This window comes from Gymnoscopelus microlampas, assembly GCF_963454915.1.
Source record: "Gymnoscopelus microlampas genome assembly, chromosome: 14".
Taxonomy (NCBI): Eukaryota; Metazoa; Chordata; class Actinopteri; order Myctophiformes; family Myctophidae; genus Gymnoscopelus; species Gymnoscopelus microlampas.
Genome location: NC_139951.1, coordinates 30,261,204 through 30,277,626, shown reverse-complemented (window position 1 = coordinate 30,277,626; position 16,423 = coordinate 30,261,204). Strand labels below are relative to the sequence as shown.

General features: G+C 44.3%; 1 protein-coding gene across 3 annotated transcripts in view; it reads left to right on the top strand.

The window, feature by feature from the left end:
- LOC311060592 (thyroid hormone receptor alpha-B) overlaps positions 1–16,423 on the top strand; it is a 169,922-nt gene that overhangs the window by 122,304 nt on the left and 31,195 nt on the right. For all 3 annotated transcript variants that reach the window (XM_084078821.1, XM_084078820.1, XM_084078819.1), the window contains one exon: positions 10,822–11,194. In XM_084078821.1, the coding sequence (XP_083934947.1) occupies positions 11,139–11,194 (56 nt within the window). In that variant the 5' untranslated portion in view covers positions 10,822–11,138. The remainder of the gene's footprint in view (positions 1–10,821; positions 11,195–16,423) is intronic.

Below are 16,423 nucleotides of genomic sequence, written 5' to 3'. Positions count from 1 at the left end.
GACAGCGAGGATATTCAGCGCAGCGTTATGCTCAGAGTTCAGGTCCCACTGTAGCTGTGAAAGGAGAGGTTGAGGCCAAGTACTTGTTCGTGTGCAGAAACGCAGTTTAACCCATTCAAACCGCGAACGCATCTGTGTCATTTTAGATTTGAGCTATAACCATTATTTCATACTTTGGCTACTTCAAAAATAGCAGATATACAAGCTCATAGCGCGGTACCGAGTGCCGTGCTATGAGCTTGTATATCTGCTATTTTTGAAAAATCTTGAACATTTGTGCAAGTATTTGAATACATATATATTTTTAAACAACATTTTTTACTCAAATTTTTGCTTCTGGGGGGTCCCTGGAACAAAAATATTTTACAAATGTTCGCTTAAAAAAAAAAAAATTCATTACACAGCTTGCTTGAATGCTTGATTCTGATTGGTCAATCACTGAATTCAGCGATTCAGTGATATTGTTGAATAATGACCACTGAACTCAATAACAGGCCGTCTAATCAAAGGCTCAGAGTCGGAACACCTGCTCACATCTACTGCGCTGCTTGATTTCGTGCCGTATCCAACATGGCAGCTATTTTGTTAACAGACACATGGTGTCATTTACAGCTAAAATTGCTCTCAAGAGTTTTTGAAAACGTTTGAGTTGAGAAATAGACAATAGTAGTAACCGAATATTGATTCTATTTTATCAACACTTCCTGTTGCTTTCCAAAGCGACCACGTTGCACTGGACGCACCTGGCATAAATTAATGGAATACTTTCATTACCAATGAAATCCTTCGTTTTGTTGCTTTTGGATCAATTCATTCATTTCTTTATTAAGTTACCGTGTAATAAGCGGGATAATCAATTATTGGCGTGACAAAAACTAAAAAATACAAGGCTTCATGGGGTGTGTAATTGATAGAAAATAAGTTCAGTCAGATAACTCACAAATAGATTGAACCAATATTATAGAATGAGAATACAAGTGTGGATGTGATATTTTATCTTGGTGCTCAGGCTCTGCTACATATTTCTCCCTGCTCAGCACAATTAGACAACCATCATTAACCATTAAGAGCAGGGAGATAGATATACAATAACAACCCCCCATGGGGAACAGAACCAGAGCCCACTGGTGGTGCTGGGGTGGCGGTGGGAGCAAACAGCCGCATAACAACAAACCAGAACACATAAAGCGGAAGGAACGCAGATTTAGGTGAGCTTAAATAACCCGCCCAATTGGTCAGCTGATTGCCATGTCATTGTATAACGTATGGGTCTCGCATGACACTGTATACAGCCACATAGTAATGAGCATGCATGTAACCTCTCGAGTGTACTGCCTGAACTAATCTCGCAGGCTACGTATCATAAATGTTTTGGGTGAACTACTCCTTTAACTTACTGTACATTAGCAATAGCAACAAAAAGTTCCTGTGTTGTCTCACAACCTAATGGCACAGCAGCAATATCATGTCAGCATGTGACACTGTAGGAGAGTGACCCTGATGCAAGCTGTAGGCTTCATCTTGCATTGTGTACTTATATGTAGGTGACACATTCCCATGTATATAGGAACATGTCACATAGCCCGTATCTAATATTGGACACACATTCACACACATACACATGCACATGGAAAGCATTGGGCCTTTGCTGCGACCCATTAGCACCTATTAATAACCCCTAGACGGTAATTAACCCAGTCACAGAGAGCAAACGCACAACATGAAACACAATCCCAGCGGAACTTTGTTTTTACCACTACTCTGCCACCCCATAGCCCATCTCCAACCCATGACACCGTACCACCTCGACAACTGGGGCCCTGCTCGGCTCTGTTTCTTAAACCCTAATCGCTAAGGCCACCCTTGGGAATTTGCAGGCCATGACCCTTGACCTATTGCAACTGAATGAAACCGAATAGGGGCCCGCTTGTTGTGTCATCAGCTGGTGTCCCGAGGACAGGCCGATTCTAGATCAAGTCGTTTGGAGTAGAGAATGGCATTGCAGTGTTTGTGGTCTCTCCTGAGTCTACAGGCCTCAGACCAGCCCGTGAAACAGGCTTCAAGGCAGTTGGCAGAGGTGTGTGTGTGTGTGTGTGTGTGTGTGTGTGTGTGTGTGTGTGTGTGTGTGTGTGTGTGTGTGTGTGTGTGTCAGTGTATGTACGCTATCTGTGACCTTTGGAACAGAGATGGTGCTGGCACTGTCAGAATGAAATGGATTCCTGGACCCTGGCGCATGTACAGTACCAGATGGCACATACCCATGCACGCACATACAAATACATCTCTGCTGGCCAGGTACACGCACTCAAAAGTAGACACTCACACTCACATGCAAGGTAGCCGCTTGCTCAAGCTAGCTGCCCTCCTACCCTTTAACTCTGCCAAAGGTGGTAATGATAACCAATACTGGAGCTCACTTACAAACTATCATAGTGACTAAGCTCTGTTAACCCCTACGGGCTATCTTCCTTAATTACCATTACCAAAGCCAAGACTACTCTACACGATATGAATGCAATGGAATCTTCAATGGGCCATGATTGTGGCCTTGAGGGACTCTAACTGATCAGTCGAAAACTCCACTGCACAGAAGCTCAGAGGGATAACATTGGAATAACTTAGTCCATAGATCTTGTCGGTGCCAAGCTTTTAATGATTCATCCAAATTCTCCCCAGCAAATCACAAGCCAAACATCCTTGATCTCAACTGTCTCTTCACTCTCTAGAACTGCATCTCCCATCTGCATCTGCATTTTACTGAAGAACTTATCCACCTCTTTTTTTTTGGTACTCTTTTTCTCTGCTCCGCCAATATACTATATATATAGAACAGAGGCATCAATCTTTTTGGCCCGAAACAGAACAGGGAGAGACTATGTTTAATTGATTCTGAGTTTCAGTCAGTGCCAACATATGTTCACTAGTTATTCTTTTTCATGCATTTTAAAGTATACATTTCAGAGCACACAATTAAAGGCGAGCAGAAACTCACGGAAGGATGGCAGTTTTTTCAGGCCCAATTAAAAACGAGGGTTGATTTGAAGGCAGCGAGCACAAGGCTGAGCCATGTGAGTTGCTATTTGTGTGTGTGTGTGTGTGTGTGTGTGTGTGTGTGTGTGTGTGTGTGGCGTGCTCTCATGCTATCTGTGTGAGTAAGTGAGTGATACTGTGATGGAAATGCCTCAGTTCAGCTGCGGACGGTAGGTCAGCCAAGAAGTTAAATGCAATCCTGCACAGCCATCGCTCACCCAATAAAAAAAAATATTTGACCGTCTGCATATTGAGCCTGCACTATTAACGCCATCACACAGAGATCTGGATATTTTCTTTTTCTTTTTTCTTTATTGTTTTGCTCCTCATTCCACGCACCATACATGGGCACATGACATGCATGGTCCGAGTCATTTATCTATAGGCGTGCAGAAGACCGTGCAAGAACAACTGAAATCCCGAAATCTGCCCGTTCGACACTCCCCGACCTTTTCCTGTTTTCGCTCTTTAAACTCTGATAAGTGGGTTTATTTTGTCTTCACGCCAGCGGTGACCTAAACGAAACTCCCCTTTACCTCTCATCAACCCGGCCTCTACGTCCCTCCTCCAAAGTTTACATTATCTCCATTTCTTGTTATCTCACCCCCCCCCCCTGCCTCTCTCTCTCTCTCGCTGTCTCTCTCTCAGTCTTACTGAGTCTCACTTTCCCTCCTTATCTCCCCTGTGTCTTTTTAATCTCTCTCTCTCTCTCGCACGCACGCACGCACGCACACACACATACACACACACACACACGCACGCACGCACGCACGCACGCACACGCACACGCGCACACACACACACACACACACACACACACACACACACACACACACACACACTCTGTTATACCCTTTCTCCCTGTCCTTTGCCTGCGCATAATGGCTGCTGCTTTACAGGCGCCGGGCAACTTGACAAACTGTAGTTTTATGGGTTTGACCTTGGCTATAGGGGGACTCTTACATGGGCACGTCTTCCTGGGTGGGAGGGTGGGGGATCAGACAAGGACACGGTGGCGCAGATGAGAATACTGATGAGAAGTAATGAGTCTGGGGTGGGAAAAAAAGCCCTGTCCGTGGAGAGAGAGGCACGGCGGTAGATCTAGACTTTGCCCTGAATGTGTGAGACTGGCCCCAACTGATTGGATCACAAACATATTTTCCCACATAAGAGGCAAAGTTGCTTATATGTTTTTGACAGTGTGTAAATAACCGACAATTTTGCATTAACCACATGAACCCTAGCGTTCCTTCCTATACTGGGGGCGAACATTCTGTGAAACTGCCGATTTACAAGCTCGTACATTGGCTATTTTTAGTGAATATATTTAGTGTAGAGTGAAAATAGGAGAGGCCCTAGTTTAGAGCTCTGGGGGACTCTGGTCAACTACTGTAAGTCTATAGGGTCTAAGTGGTTTTTGACCCCCTAGCAACTAAGTGTTGTCCATTCATGTCCTGTTGCATCCAGGGCATATTTGTTGCTGTCGAGTGGAAACCTTGTATGTCCAAAACCGTTCCTTTTTTATTATCATTTTAAAAACATTGTAAAATAGTGGAAATAGCCGATCTACAAGCTCGCTGTGAGCTTGTAGACATGCTATTTTCACTGCTTTTGTGCGACACTCTTGTATGATGACGTAGGACATTCATTTGCGAAACAAAACACAAAAAGTTGAAATATGGAGATACGAGGTTTCTGTAGTTGTAGCAAAAGTTGTATAACACCATGGTGTGTGGAACAGACAAAACCCCATAACACCACAAACAAATCTTTTTCCCCCCTCTCTCCCAGCTAATTGACTAATGTTTCACCAAACGAGATGGGACATTTACTCATTGATTTGCCCATACTTTAGATAGGGAATAGGCGCTGCGAGCCCGACAATGGGCCCCTTATTCTCTCTCCTGGCATGCCGGACAACAAATTGTTTGTCCTGCAGGCGATAGCAGTGGTATGAGGCTGGCACTTGTAGCAGCGGTCTATGTGATATAGCGCAAAGGCCTTTGATAAAGGCCACTATATTAGTTTCCATGCAATAGGCCTCTGGGGGGGCTTATGTCATTACAGTCCAATTCAGGATCACGGCTCAATTTGTCCTCCCCAGTGTCTGCCTGCTGGTCAGCGCAACCCTCTTATCCCCGACCCGCACACACACCCTCATATTTGCAGTAAATGTAATTTCTCTGTGGTGCCTTGAAAGCAGTGTGTGTAGTTGTGTTTGTGTGCATGTGTTGTCGTTGTTGTTTTGTGAGATAACTTTTGAGGCGTTTATGATTTGTTGGAGAGTACAATGGAGAGAAACAGTGAAGAGAATGTGGAGAGCTGTGTGTGTGTGTGTGTGTGTGTGTGTGTGTGTGTGTGTGTGTGTGTGTGTGTGTGTGTGTGTGTGTGTGTGTGTGTGTGTGTGTGTGTGTGTGTGTGTGTGTGTGTGTGTGTGTGTGTGTGTGTGTGTGCGTGCGTGTGAGTATAGATGTGTTTATTTGTCTGTGTAGGCCTGGGTGAAAGACACTGTCACTGTCATGAGTGTTGATGTAATCTTCAGAATGTACAAATAACCTGCAAGGGTCCATTCTTATACTTTTAAGTGAATTTAACACTCACGATTGTACTGTGCAGTCGCCTATTGGAGAATAAACACTGTGTGAGTTAGATCTCAACAATAGGTGTAGTACTATATCTGTGCCCACTGTGTCATTACATTGTCGCCAAAATGCCTTCGAAAAAAATGTGTCCACGTACTGTAGACCCTCTAGTATTATTTCCTTGGAGAAAGACACCTCCCCCATCTCAGCTCTGACTGCTTTAACCTTGATAGACAATAGAAATGACTATGACTAGATGTTGATGACTGCAGTTTTCAAATCGCAAGAGGCTGCAATTTTTGTCTTAGAGAGGAAGGCGCAGTCGGCTGCAAATTGCCGTCAGAGAAATCACACTGGGCTAATCTTCAGCATTATCATCACATTTTCTCCTTACGCAGTTAGTTGTTTCTTTTTTTCCCAAACATTTCAAGCATTTAACCACTTAAGCCCTATGTGCGTACTTCTTTGGATGATGGATTGCGAAAATATGCATTCTGCAAGCTCTCAACGTGTTGCTTTGCATCACATTGTGAGTTAGAGTTTGTAGATCTGCTATTTTTTTTAAATAGAAGTAAAAATATTGAAAACTGGAAATACTCTGCTGAAGTCAAAATACCTCAAAAGTACAGTACTTCAGTACTTGTACTTAGTTACTTTCCACCACTGGCTTTCTCAACAAAAAAAAAGAAAAGAAGAAAATGATTTTATACAATGTATGTTGTGGGGTCCCTGCCTCATCTCTCTCTCAGCTAAGGGGTCCTTGGACTGAAAAATGTTGAAGACCCCTGTCACAATGATGTGATTATGGTATTCATTGTATATCTCCCAAATAAAAGAAGAAAGCACAACACGTTCCCTTCATGCCGGTGGTTTATGCAACTCATCACCCCGCCATCAGAGGAGGCGACTTTCACTATTGTTGTGATGTGAGCCAGCGATGGGCAATAAATAGACGGGGCCTGCTGATAATACCACTATTAAATACGTGTCAACATTATAAATGTTGCAGCACCTCATAAACCGCAAACGTGCATGCACACACACACACACACACACACACACACACACACACACACACACACACACACACACACACACACACACACACACACACACACACACACACACACACACGTTTGTATTACTATACTTGAGAGGACATCAACACTTTAGGACAGCCATGTTATGAATGCCATTTAAAAATAATAATTGCCATTTTAACCGTAAGCCTAAAGCCGAAAAACAGCAGATCTATAAGCCCACAACGCGTCGCGCTGCGACGCGTTGTGAGCTTATAGATCGGCTATTTTTCGGTGCATGACACTGGCGCGCAACTAAGTATAAATCATGTTTAACTCTAATTCCAATCATCCCTAAAGCTAACCTCTAAGACACCTAAATGTCTAATCCTGACCTGAATGTTTTTCTAATTGTAAACGTATGTTTTTTAACTATAAAACAACCATAGTTCTGGTCTTGTGAGGACCAGAAAAACGGTCCTCACAATGTATATTTCTTCAAATTCTACTACACTTGGTCCTCGCAAGTATAGTAATACAAACACACACACGCATCCCTCATGTGATACATACGTAAACTGCAGATAGCTGGGTGTGTTATGGACTGTGGCACCAGACACCTTCACAGGTGCAGCAGTCTGAAGACCATTAACGGTGTTGGACTCTCCCCCCTCACTTAACTTTGTATTTAATCATTACAATGTGTCCATTATTGACATGAATGAATAATTGATTGTGTGTCATCAAACACTCACGCAGATTCCTCTTTAGCCGGCCAAGAAGAACTGCAGTGGAAAAAAACCTCCGGGCTTGTTTGTCTCAACCTGTAATGAATATATGAACCGTCAGCGTTTCTTCAAATAACATTAGAATATGTATAGGTGGTTGAGTCACAAACTGACATGCTGTGCCAAGTTAATTTCCTATGGATATAACAAACACTGTAACATTTAAAGGGACATTCCAGTGTTACACCCACAAAATCTGTAGTTTTTGGTAATATGTTTTGGCCTGAGACTGCAGCATACTCCAACCGACGTCCGACTTTGTTCAGACAGGGTAGGCAATAAGAACAAATTGACATCATTCAGAACTTTGTTTGGTAGTTCTTGCACATCCAAAATGTTTTAAGTACCTGAACAAAGTTCTGAAAGAATGTCGTGATTTAAATTGTTTTATTTCCGCTATCTGTCAGCTACCTACCATAGTACTGTTGTGAACAAGGCTTCGGACCCTGCTTTGTACGACTAAAATCTTTATTGTATTGTATTGTTGCGTTGCTGTTTGTATTGAGCCTCCGTACATGCGGTCTGTCACAAGCCGAGTCCTCACCACCATCCTAGGGAAAACGATATCTCGCCCCGTCCCTCATTGCTCCCTGTACATGTCTTCCGTGCCGGGCACCAGTCAAAAAGTCTACTGTAGCACTTGTCTCATCTGTGTCATTACACATCTAAATATATTACTATATTAACAGACAAAACCAAGATGGCAATTAATGAATGGAGAGAGATGGCATACTCTGTCCACTGTGTCTGTCGCCAGAAATGGCAAAATCTCAGAGACATATTATGTCAAAGCATGTTGGAGATCGATGAAAATAAACTGCCTGGCAGTCCAGGCAGAATAATGAGTGGGGGGGGTCTAGCGGTGGTGGAAAAAGTATCAATACTGCAATGTAAAAATACTCTGTTACAAGTAAAGGTTGGGGAATTAAAAATGTACTTGAGTAAAAGTACAAAAGCATTGATATAAAAATGTACTTAAAGTACCAAAAGTAGAAAGTACTCCAGTTTTCAAATGTATACAATTTATAAAAAATCTTTTGTTTGCAACTACTTTCGCCTGCACACTTCACCGGGTATTCATTTCCCTTAAAACCATTAACATAAAATGTTGCCTTTTAAGATGTAGATTTTTGGAGGGTCATTTTGTTTTTCTTTGAGGACTTCCGAAGGCCAGATTGAGGTGGTCTAAGGGCCGGGTCCGGCCCTCTGGCCTTATGTTGCCCATATGTGCTTTAGACGAAGTGTGAGTTTCCTTGAATGTGGCCCATATAATCTGTGTAATAGGAGCACTAGCGACAATAATATCGCCACCGTCTAAGAACATTCTTATGCCGTGAATCCTTCTGTGGAGGATTAGGAGGGCATTGAACCGGGGATTAGCAGGGGAAGGAATCAGAGCCCAGTGTGGACATGACAGGCTAGAGCTCAAGAACCTTAAGACACACACACACACACACACACACACACACACACATACACACGCACACACACACACACACACACACACACACACACACACACACACACACACACACACACACACACACACACACACACACACACACACACACACACACACACACGTACTCACAAATACATGTATGCATATAAACACAAGAACACACATGACAAGTGCACAAGTAAACTCAAACACACCATTAGTGGTACCACCACACACACATCAACACGCACACCAACTCAAAACTGTGTGTGCACACACACACACACACACACACACACACACACACACACACACACACACACACACACACACACACACACACACACACACACACCTTGCATTGTAGTGTCAACAGCGAGTCTTAGACCTACTTAACCCTGCATGGGAGGTGTCATTCCATAAACAGATTTGACGACCCGACCGGTGGTAATGACAAGGGTTAAAAGAGAGTGCAGAGAACCCCTCTGACCCGCCCGTCCCACCGTATTAATCCCACCCCCCTCCCCCCTCCCCCCGCCCCATGCTCCATACTGCTACTTTGCTTGAGGAAAATGTAATGTTAGACCACATGCAAGACCCTCTCACATGGGGGCAGCTCGGAGGAGTCAGCAGTCCTGCCGCGCCGTGTAGACACAACATGTGTCGGGAGGCTCGCAGGCGGTCAGTGACACCCAGTGCTGAGCAGAGAGCATGCCTTCAGTATCGGTATACATGCATATCAACTTGTGGAACCTATACAGTAGCTTGCGAGCTGTACTGGGAAACCTGTCGACCTTGCTCGGCTAGTATGCATTGCACAGGTACCCTTTTTTAAATTCTTGGGACCGGGGCCAAACCGCGACCCGGTTTCACAAGCCAATTAAAAGTTTCACTGATCCTCCGGTATTGCACAGAGAAAAGTGCGATCCACACCTGACCCAAATCCCAACCAGCATTAAACGAACAAAGGGACACTAAAATGGAAACTAAACACTTTTAAACCTATTTTTAAATGCAGAGCGTACTGTATAAATTCAGTTGCTGTTGAGTCGTCGTGCAGTGAGTTCCTGTCATACTTGCAAACTATTTTGTAGCAGGCTCTTGACAAAGAGTGTGTGTGTGTGTGCGTGTGTGTGTGTGTGTGTGTGTGTGTGTGTGTGTGTGTGTGTGTGTGTGTGTGTGTGTGTGTGTGTGTGTGTGTGTGTGTGTGTGTGTGTGTGTGTGTGTGTGTGTGTGTGTTGGGACACTAAAATGAGTGTCACGAGTTAGCTTGCCATTACAAGAGAAGTCATGTTTAACCCAGATCATTTTATATATATATTTATCCTTGATACTGTATAACCAGGTAAAAAAAAACATATTGAATTTTTCATTTTCTCTTTTTCAAGTGGGCCCTGGCCAAGAAGGCAGCATACATATAGTTTCACATTAAAAACAACAACATTAAAATAAGCACAAATAACATGATAATAAATGACCATGAAATCACAAAACTAGAGATAATTAAAAAACCTATGCACTCCTTTATAAGTAGTTGTCCAATTTGCTCATTAAAATGCAGTAGGTTCGAAAAGAATGACGCAGCATAGCTGAAAGCATGCTTCCCCACTTCAGTTCTCACGGTGGGAACACGATTATGATATATTAATTTATGATCTCACAATGTCGAACATTGTCGAATGAGTAATGTGCTTATGCTTATGTAAGCTGGCTCATACATACATGCATTACATATGTGCCACAGGCAATAGGAGTTTGTGTGTGAAGCAGTTTTAATTTTGTTGACTAAGACTAAAAGACTAAGACTATTTAGTCGACTGAGACGAAACAATTTCAGATGACTAAAATAGGACTAAAACTAAGTGGTGTGTTATTCAAAAGACTATTCAAAATTAACTGGTGTGAAGGAAAAAAAAGAAAAAAAAACTTCCTATCTGAATGTGTCCTCTCTCTCTCTCCAGGATTGTGCTGTACGAGATCTGGCGCCAGGCGTGACCCCAGGACCCCTGCTCTCTCACCCCCGCCCCCCCAGCCTCCGCCCCTTGCTGCAGAGCCTGTCGCACATCAGAGGACCCCCCCTCCCTCTAGGAGACATTCCCCCCCCTCCCCCTCACCGCGACTCCCCGCCCCCACCCCCCTACTCTGCTCGGGGCAGGGACCCTGTCATGTCGCACTGACTGTACCCCTTACCCCCTCGACCGGCGAATGACAAGTGCGCATCCGAGGGTGGGGCCCGCCTCAGTCTCGCATGTTTGGCCGCTGGATGGAATTAAGGTGAATGGAACACATGCCCAAGGAGCAGGACCCGAACCTATCAGAGGGAGAAGAGAAACGGTGAGTCTCCGTGACCGCCTTATACATGGGTTTATCTAGTTTTTTGGAGCATGCTTGTTTAGGCTATTTCAGGAACATTAACCCATTCAATCCGGGAACGCATCTGTGTCATTTTAGATTTCTTTGGCTATTGAAAAACAGCAAATCTACAAATCTTTGAATATGTATATTTATATATAGGTTTTAAAGCAACCATTTTGTTACCCCGATCGGTGCTTCTGGGGGTCCCTGGGAACAACATATTTTGAGATGGGGGAAATATTTGTACAAATGTTCAAGATTGTACACAAATAGCAGATCTACAAGCTCATACAAGCTATGAGCTTGCATATCTGCTATTTTTTAATATCCAAAGAAATCTTAAAATGACACAGATGCGTTCCCGGATTGAATGGTTTAAGCTTCATGCTCACGCACACACTCATGCCCTCTGAGTTGCCCAATGCAATCACACTCTGAGTCTGCACCTGAGCACCTCCACTGTCGCAACTGGGAGTGGGTAGGGAGGATTTGCGTACCATCTCTCAGACTCTCATATATATATTTTTTACATACACAGGGTTACATCTTGTCTTGTCTTCCTGAGTGATGACTGTGCACGTCAACGGTATGTCTCGTCTTTGTGTCCCGTCATCACGTCTTCTGTCGCTCAGACCTACAGTGCATTCAAGCAACCTACTTTTTCTTCTCTTGACTCTTTTGCCCAGGCTGTCCCCACCTGCTATGCTGTGAATAGGAAAATTACACTTGTTTGACCTACCTAGGGTGTAAATTCATGTCCTTGAAGCCCCCCCCCCTCTGTCTACAGTATGTCTTCCATGAGAACCTGCTGCCCCTTTCGTAACCCCTGCACTGTTCCTTCTTCCGTCTTCTTGGATGTACTATAAACTTGACGCGACCTCTCGCCCGTGAGATGGAGGAGGTGGCTGACTTGTCCGTATCACATGATTGCGTTATAGCGTTTGGAGAGAGGTCGTTCGGGGACTCACGTGAGAGAGTGGCCCACTTGTTCTTTTTTTTCTTTCTTTTTTTTCTCTCTAACCGTTCGTTCCCTTTGATCTCTCTTAACATCTTCTCACGGTGCTCCCCTGTTCCTGCCTCACTCATAGTTCCCCCGTTTTCAGACAAGCAAACAATTGTCGAACCCGCCCCCCTCCCTTTCCCTACCTCGCTCCTCATCTACCTTCTATCTCTCTCTCTCTCTCTCTCTCTCTCTCTCTCTCTCTCTCTCTCTCTCTCTCTCTCTCTCTCTCTCTCTCTCTCTCTCCCCCTCCCTCCCTTCACTCTACCTCTTCTCTCTCTTTCCTTCATGCCTCTCTCTCCCCTCAGTGGTCACGGTATGTTTGCGGAGAGCCCAGCTGACCTGTTTCATTTACGTCAACGACATCATTAGCTAGCTTTATGTTCGTCACTCTACAACGAGGACGCGGCGTGTAAATGTCTCATCTGTCTGTAAAATGAGGACGTTGCCGCTGTCACTCAGAAAGTTGCGGTGTATTTAATCATTTTGTTAAAACGGCGTCTTTTGTTTTGTTTTGTTTTGCTTCAATTTTGGTTTTGTCTCGTGTACAGTAGGAGTGACACTCGTTGAGAAGTGTGAAGAGATGTTCGGCTCAGCAGGATAAGACAACAGGCCCTTTTCTGTCAACACTGGTCTCCTCCCACCCCACCTCTTTCTGTCTGTCATCGCTTGCTGGCTCTAGCCGCCGTTTACCCACTGATAAAGCATGACAAAAGTGACAGGATTTTGCTTTGCAAATAAGAATTTGTTGCGTAAAGTCGTCCAATGGCTTAGCTACTGTTCTCTGTTGGTCTGTGTGTGTGTGTGTGTGTGTGTGTGTGTGTGTGTGTGTGTGAGTGTGTGCACGCACCCGCGTGCGTATGTGCACTCATGCTTTTGTTAATGTGCACATACCTGTCCGTTTGTCATTGTGCAGCCGTGCCTTTGTGTACTGTATGTGTGTGTACATAATATCCATCTGTCAAAGTGTGTATGTGTGAGTGTTGAGGGGGTGTTATGGTACACAGGGCCCCATGGTAAGGGTCCCTGGCTGCCCGGAACGCAGCATCAAATTCCCCCCTGCACTGTTCCGTGTGCCATATTACCAGGGGCGTAAACCTAGCCGGGCTGCAGGAGCCCGGCTAGATTACACAGCTAACATGGACACCTGTCTGTAGATTAACAACTCCAGAGCTGAGCCCGGGGACAGGGCACTGGGGTTGTGTGTGTGTGTGTGTGTGTGTGTGGGTTTATGTGTTCGTCTGCCAACGTATGTACTCTGCATTTCTTGGTACAGACATATGACCCTGTGTGTGTGTGTGTGTGTGTGTGTGTGTGTGTGTGTGTGAGCTCTCTCTCTCTCTCTCTCTCTCTCTCTCTCTCTCTCTCTCTCTCTCTCTCTCTCTCTCTCTCTCTCTCTCTCTCTCTCTCTCTCTCTCTCTCTCACACTGTGTGTGTGTGTGTGTGTGTGTGTGTGTGTGTGTGTGTGTGTGTGTGTGTGTGTGTGTGTGTGTGTGTGTGTGTGTGTGTGTGTTGGGTTTATGTGTTCATCTGCCAACATATGTACTCTGCATTTCTTGGTACAGACATACTGTATGACCCTGTGTGTGTGTGTGTGTGTGTGTGAGAGAGAGAGAGAGAGTGAGAGTGTGCGCGTGTGCTTGCAAGTGTTAGTGTGTGTGTGTGTGTGTGTGTGTGTGTGTGTGTGTGTGTGTGCGTTTGGTCATGTCTTTGTTTCCATCTTCCCAACACTGTGTTCTTTGTATTTGAGGTCACTGGCACTGTGCATCATGTGCTCAGTCATCGGGGCCGTGTGTCCCTATACGTGCACCCAGTGTAGGCTAAATTAAGCCCAGCCGTATACTCCAGGGATAATTAAAGACGCAAAGGAATTAACCACTCCGGCCTCTGATTGGACCGCCGGCTAATCACGCTGCATGCGATTGGTCTGTTGGAACGGAGGACTTGGATTTGATTAGGATCTTGTTGTGGTGTTGTTGCAGCAGTCAGTCTCTGGGGGATGTCATGGTTACCCATGCAGGCAGAGGAGAACCCTGTGGAATAGGAGTTCTGTACAAACTGTGCCGTGTTGGACAGGCGGCACTTGGGTTTGCTTAAAGGCTCATGCAAGTCAAGTGCCTCTGTTTTGTGGCATTGCTGAGCAAAAAGTGCAAAAAGTACACAGTGAAAAAAGTACGAGTGTGTTTCCCAAACCTTTCAGCTGTGACCAAAAATAACTATCTATTACTCTATTAGAAATAGTGAAAATAGCCGATCTACACAATTATGAGCCTGCTATTTTCATTATTTCTTAATTTCTTTTTACATTTATGGATTTGTATTATTTTTTGAACATTTCTGAAATTCTTTTGAATAATGTTTTATAATGTTTTATTTATTTATCTTCTGAAAACTTTACATTTTTTTAATTTGGGAAAGTCTTTTGAAATAAATATTTTTAAATATAGGAGTTGTAATAAAATGGGATATTTACTCACGGCCCATAAAAATGGGACACATTTGTTTGGGAAACGCTGATTTATACCACCCTTTGCATCAGCTTTTCACATGAATCCAGTGCATTGCATATTTCACTCTGGTCATTAGGCAATGCCATCGCGTTTGGTACACTGGTGTCATGGAGTTCAGTTATGAAAGCAGATGCAGATAGTTGCCTCAATATTTTTTGGAGCACTTTTTCCCTTGCATCACTCCTGCCAGGCATGTCACCGTGGCTGATGCAAGGCCGCTTGCACTGCATTGCACTTACAGTAGCGAAACAGAAAGCGTATACGGCTTCGCCACACGCTGCAATACTCCCACCCCTCTCAGTCGCGCAGAGCAAAAAGAAAAACTTGCTTTCATCTCTCTCTGATCACAGAGACAGCTTCCAGTCTAACAGGTACGGGCACAGATCACGCAGCCACGGTTAATTATTAGTGTTGAGGCTTGCCAAGACCCCCTCTGGCAGCCCGCCCTGTCCATGCTGTAACCGTGAACTCAATTAGACGGCATTCATAATTAAATTCCTTATCAAATCAGATGAAACTGTTGACAATGATGATGATACTTTGTCAGATCAGTTCAGCAGCAGGGATCTCCATTTGCAATAAAACTGAGAAATAAATCAATTGATTTAAGACAAGAAACAAAGGAACGATGCCAGCAAGGACCCATGTTCTTACATTAACACAGAGAATTTTTCTGTGAAGGAGAGAAATAAGTATGGCACAGCAGAGCTAGAGCCTGTCTTCTTCCTGGTAGAATTCCCCCCTCTCTTTAACATGTTGAGGAGTTCTATACTGACTCTGAGCTCATTTGAATTCCACATTGGGCGCGTACAGATAAGCAGGCTAGTCTGGCTGTAAAGAGCTAGAGCGGTACGCTGATAATATCATGCGTTATCCGTGTCCTGGAACACACACGGACTTACACGCAGGCGCAATCACGCGCATGCACACACACACACACACACACACACACACACACACACACACACACAGACACACACACACACACACACACACACACACACACACAACGCACAGAGACTCATAAAAACACGGAGAGATCAATCTGCCATGCTTTTATGATACAAGAAGGACAAACGTATAAACTTTAAATATCGGAATGCACAAGCAGTCTCAAGTGAGTCTATCGGATATTTCCCTTAAAGGAAAGACAATCGCACCAACTTGATACATGCACGCATACACAAAACGCTCATCTCATTCATGCACATGCACATTTTAAATACACACACATTGAACAAAAGGAGAAGGCACACCGTCTTGATGCAGCCAACATAATTCAATAATAGAGCGGTCAATAAATAACAACGTTTCGGCCTATGTGGCCTTCGTCAGGTATCACCTGACGAAGGCCAAATTTTATTTGGGAGCATCAAGGCGATGTGCGGACCTTCTCCTTTTGTTCACAGTTTATCTAGTTTCATCCAGCACCCGTCGAAATGTTTGGATGTGCGTACACCCGTTATAAATACACGCACATTCTCATATCTCGTATTGACACACTACCAACGTGCGTGAGGCAATCTCGTCCCATTTAAAAAAAAGTATGTGACCATGTCTTCACACACACAAATGTCGCTCTCCTCCTTGACGACCCCAGGATACTAGCGGGCAGCCATGTTTTCATTCACTGCATGGGAATGCCTGTGTGCTTCCGGGCTAATCAGACTCTTGCTCATGTGACATACTGACAGAATG